Here is a 5,477-nt window from a genome sequence, read left to right on the forward strand (position 1 = left end):
AATAATAATAATAATAATAATATAACTTAATATTATCTGGCAATCATTTGGCTTTAAAATATAATAATAATTAATAAAAATAATTTTTTGAAATATTTTCTTACCCTTCTCCATAAACATATAAATTATAATGTGGAAATTTTTTCTTCACTTCTGAAGTAAATGGCAATTTCTATATTAAATAAATAATATTACAAACTTAGATTTTATTAAAAGATTATTAATACCAAAATTACAAACTCATATACAATAAACATACATCTAATTCTCTATCTCATCAAAATTGTCATATATCATTTAATCACAAATTCAAGAGAGAAATTTTCATTCTAAAGAGGAAATTGTAATATTTTGTGAAAGTAAGAGATTTTAAAATCAACAACATAGTGTTCAATATTAGTTAAATTTTTATTTAGGTATGATATTACTTGATTTTTAATTGTTTCAGTCAGGTCCTGCATTTGCAAAGACTGAATCTGAATATATCAAAACTTATAAAGCAAATTAACTATATTATATTAGTACATTTCTTTATAACATGAAAACTATAACTAGGCTTACTCTGAATTAAAAAATACTTATATCTTCAATAAACTTTATTTTCATATATTAGATAAAAATAAAAAAAAGCATATCTTAATTGTCTTTATTGTAGTTTAATATGTTCAAGACATATGTTACAATTACTACAGCATTTTGTTATAAATTTATTGTTATATCCTTGGTGCAAAATAATTACTACTACTGTTAATACTTTTAAATAAATATAAAAATAGTTATTTCAAGATAGAGATATTATTTATATTAACTTAAAAATCTTTTAATTAAAAAATGCATAAACTAAATTTAAAATACTTAAATTATCTTAAATAACATACTCTATTTTAAATATATACAGGTATAGGTAAGAGGTATACCTCGACTTACGTCATTTAGAGTTATGTCGTTCCCAATTATACGTCGTTTGTCAAAAAAGTATATAGGAAAATAAAAATCAAGTTTAAGTCATTTTATTCGACTTTACGTCTGTCCGCCACAAATATTGAAGTCATAATATCACTAGAAGAGCATTTAAAGCACATAAAATCATATTAAAATATATACATTTACAAGTATGTACTGTATTTACAGTACATGCATTCGTAAATTTAGATTACTTTTTTCTGTACTATATTAAAAACTAAAATTTATTTGTTTGTAAGCTTAAAATAGATCCTTATTAACCATATACAGTATTATTTAAAATGCATTAATAAATAAAATACAGAACCGGGAATGGTAATTTATGGTTTAGCGTAGTGACAAGTAGATTTGGAGACAAGTAAATTCGATTTATATCGTTTTTCGACTTACGTTGCCTCTCCTGGAACCAATTACTGACGTAACGCGAGGTATACCTGTATCAATTTATATTGAATGTGATATATTTATATACATATATCATATTTAATGAATATAAATATTAGTATATCATATATATTTGCTGTAAATATTTGTTTCATAATGAATTTGCTTTTCATAATATGATAAAAAATTATTTAAAAAATTAAAAATGATTATTTTAATACAATCAACAATTGCTAATAACCTACTTATTTTGTTATACTTAACAGTCTATCTCTGTACAATCATTTTAAAATATAAATTTATCAAAACATTTTCTGAATCTTAATTGACTTTTAGTTATTTAACAATTTTAAAAATTGTTCATAAAATTTCAAATATTTTTTTTAGTTCAAAATTATCGATAGTAATTTCTATACGAGTTAAAGAAACTTTCCAATTACAGTCGACCCCCCTATAAGATATAGATACGTTCCAATTTATTAGGAATCCGATTTCTTACAAGTCGTTCCAATCACAGCCCGACACGTGTCAAGTTTACGGACTACGGCTGATTGAAAGGTTTTCTTCAATAAAATTAATCAATTCTACACTAATCCGACTCAACATTTCCAAAATACGTATATTTTTTCGTAGTTTTATAGGAATCGTAATTATAGGGACCGTAATCATAGGGGGGTCGACTGTAATTCAGTGCTTTTAATTCATAAAGTTATATAGATTAAAGTGCTTTTAAATTTATTCATAGAATTAAGCACCTAAAGTTAAATAATTTTGAAATTGCTTTTATTATAATAATGTTAGCATTACTTTTATCAAGAAATATTTATTACAAAGCTGGAAATCTTTATATGATAATTTTGGAAATTTTTATGGAATAGTTATTTTAAGTTCTAAAAAAATTATTTTAAAAATTTATTGTTTAGATGAATATTTATTCTTTATTTTTAGTAGACTGCTTTAAAATCATCTGAGTACCAGACAGTTTTAAAACAAATCACATTTAACTTATTTATTTAACATATGTTCCTTATTGTTTGAATAACTATCTTTACATGTATAATTTTACAATTTTAAACAATGATATATATTACAAATATAAAATTGTTATAAATTAACATTATGAAAAAAATTTAGACTTTTTTAATTTGATTTTTACTATTTAACGTTTAAATATTAACTTTCAGTACACATTAGATTAAGTTTTTCTAGTAATTAACAATTGATATTCAAACTTTTTGAATTTTTCTCCATTTGAGAATTTTTGTTATTGTTTGTTAATTTTTTCCATTTTACAACACTTACAGTATTTGTCTACTTGTTAACTCTTAGTTGCAATTTCATAAAGAATACATTCAGCATTTTCAGTTTCACACAGCTTTAATTTCTTTCATATTTGATATTAAGTTTTCAATTAAAACTTGTTAATAGTACATTTGAAAAAGTATAATAGCAAATTAATAATAGAAATCTTAAATTTTAATATGTGGAAAATTAGAAGTGATTTCAACATAAATCATTTCAATTTTTCAATTTACAAAAAAAAAATCTGTTTAAAAATTCAGCAGAAAAAATTTAAGTTTTAAAAATAAATTTGTAGAACTTAAAAACGACTAAAATTTTAACTAATGCTTTTTGCTTTTTAAAAAATCAAAAAATTAATTTTTAGTTTTTATTCTAATAGTAAAAAGTTTTTATCCTAATAGATTTTAAAAGTTTTCAAAAATCTAATATAGATACATTGTAGTCATTCATAATAGCCACTCACTTATCTCCGCGTTAATAGGTCTAATTACTGCTTGACTCTTCCCACTGCTAGAACTCTAGCTAGTTCAGTCAGCTTCTTTTATCTATGCTAACTTCTACTAGTGATGTCATTGTTTTTGTTTCATTGTATGATTTGCAAGATGGATGCTCATGTTGGACTAAACATATTTTATTATAAAAATAACAAAGTTATTCTCTCATTCTAAAATGACAAAATGTAAAATTATACATCAGTATAACAGATTCCGAATACTACATTTTAACAGAAGATAGCGATCCATTTCGTTGATTACAATTAAAAATTGCTTTATTAATTTCATCACGATCTGACACAGCTTCCATTTGAATAACTGTATTGGTTACTTCATCCTTTTCGACCAGTTCATTTTCAACTATCATTGCAATCATAATTTTAACTTCGTCCACCATTTTGCCCAGTTGTCTAACTAAGAATAATCATTCAATGATGCTCAGAACGTTCTTAGCTCTGCCCACTAAGCCACTCAGAATTCTAACTTAGGTGTTCTACATTACTGACACAGCCCAGGCCTGTGTAGTCTATGGTAATTCCTTAAATTAAGTCAGTGACACAGCCAGAGGAAGGACAAAGGGGCCCTGGCATCAGTGGCGTGCCATCCATGGAAGTTGTGGAAGCACCGCTTTCTAAATACATATTGTGCAATTATTTTCATATTTTAACGCACTTTGAATTAATTAAAATTAATATTTTATTATAACTGCATTATGTATCTTATTACAAATTTCTATACATGTGAGAAAAAATGATAAGATTGCTATTGTGTATTTGAATATAAATTCATATATGCATATTCCCAATGGAAGTACTGTATTGTCAAATAGGGGACAGCTTCCACGGCAAAAATATCTGAATCATGTAATGCAACCAGATTACAAGCATTCGCTTTACAGAGCACCAACCTCGCGGTTTAGCTCGTGGATGCTACACACCAAAATATTGTATAATGCTTCCAATGATTCTATCCAGGACCAGCACAGCTTCCCTATCATCAAATGTCACTGCACACCATTGCCTGGCACCCTCCAAAGGTAAAGGAAAAAATGCTAGAAAATTTTCCAAAAATCTTTTCCAAATTAAAATTCATTTTTTGTATTTATATTGTATTGTATCTTTTATTTCTATACCACTTATGAATTTACGGCTTTAGAAGATAGGAATTTTATTAAATTCTGCATTGAAAATGTTTTTATCATACAAATATAATATTTAACTTAAAAAAATATTTAACGTGCTCCCCAAGATTAAATCCTGATTGGAATACTGAAATGTATATCCTGATATGTATATGTATATCATGATGAATCCTGATTGCACCACTGATTGGAATACAATATATTTTAAATACTGAAATCATAAAAAAAAAAATCAATGTAAACACATTTGTATCAAATTTTCCTTTTACAAAATTTTAATTTCATTTACTTATTTATTTTTGTTAATATTAAAAGATGTATTTCACCAAAACTAATCATCAGATAACTGATTTAAGCTGTTTCTACGTATTTTAAGTATAACATATTAAGTTTAGAAATACATAAACAAACTCACTATATATTCAGGATACATAAACATATACGTCATATTGCATTTATTAGTTTCAACATCTCCAATAAAACGCATGGATCCATATAAACACAAAATAAACATTGTAATGCTTAAAATTATCTTCAGTACGGTAAGCATGTCCGAAGACTTTGGTCCACTTCGATTTCTTCAAAATATAGATCAGTTGTTCTTACTTTTCATTACATTATGATTATAATATTGTATATTGCAGAAATTAGTTCCTCCCCTTTAGTATTTAAATTGTAACACCCATTCATTGCATTGAAGATGAAACCAACCAATGGATAAATCGATCTTCGCCCTCTAGGAAAACTTTCAGAAATGAAATGTCACTCTTTATGAAAATAGTAAAATAATTTATCCGTTTTAATTTTTATTCAATGATTTATATAGAAACATAAATTAATATTTTTTAATCTTATTTTACTTTTATCATTTTTATCTTTTGCATTGTAAGCACTAACAAACAAGGACTATATACTACAAGGATAGCCAGATCCCTATTCTACAATGTTAGCCAGGAATGCCAAGTTAGTGACGTCAGGACGATACCAGATCTCTTTGTTTACCTAGAGCAGGGTGTGCACGTGTTTAGTTTTCGCTTTTAATATTCGTCCAATTTTGTGATTAACGAAGTGATTTATTTTAATATTTCTGTAATTGTTTTATTTGACTAAGTTTTTTATAAGGTAAGATGATTTAAATATAAGTCATTAAATATTTAAAGCTATATTTTTATGTTAGGTGAAGAACAAAATGC

At 25.5% G+C, this 5,477-nt stretch overlaps 1 protein-coding gene across 1 annotated transcript in view; it reads right to left on the reverse strand.

Annotated features, from left to right (window-relative positions):
• The window catches only part of LOC111636911 (GPI inositol-deacylase-like), a 17,054-nt gene extending 11,953 nt beyond the window's left edge, over positions 1-5,101 (reverse strand). Inside the window, exons 1-2 of the mRNA XM_023382298.1 lie at positions 4,700-5,101; positions 105-172 (exon numbers count right to left, since the gene is read on the reverse strand). Coding sequence (XP_023238066.1) covers positions 105-172; positions 4,700-4,834 — 203 coding nt within the window. The 5' untranslated portion in view covers positions 4,835-5,101. The remainder of the gene's footprint in view (positions 1-104; positions 173-4,699) is intronic.
• Positions 5,102-5,477: the final 376 nt, after the last annotated feature.

The sequence above is a fragment of the Centruroides sculpturatus genome, unplaced genomic scaffold (genome assembly GCF_000671375.1).
Source record: "Centruroides sculpturatus isolate CEXI.00-Female unplaced genomic scaffold, Cexi_2.0 scaffold128, whole genome shotgun sequence".
NCBI classification, from domain to species: domain Eukaryota; kingdom Metazoa; phylum Arthropoda; class Arachnida; order Scorpiones; family Buthidae; genus Centruroides; species Centruroides sculpturatus.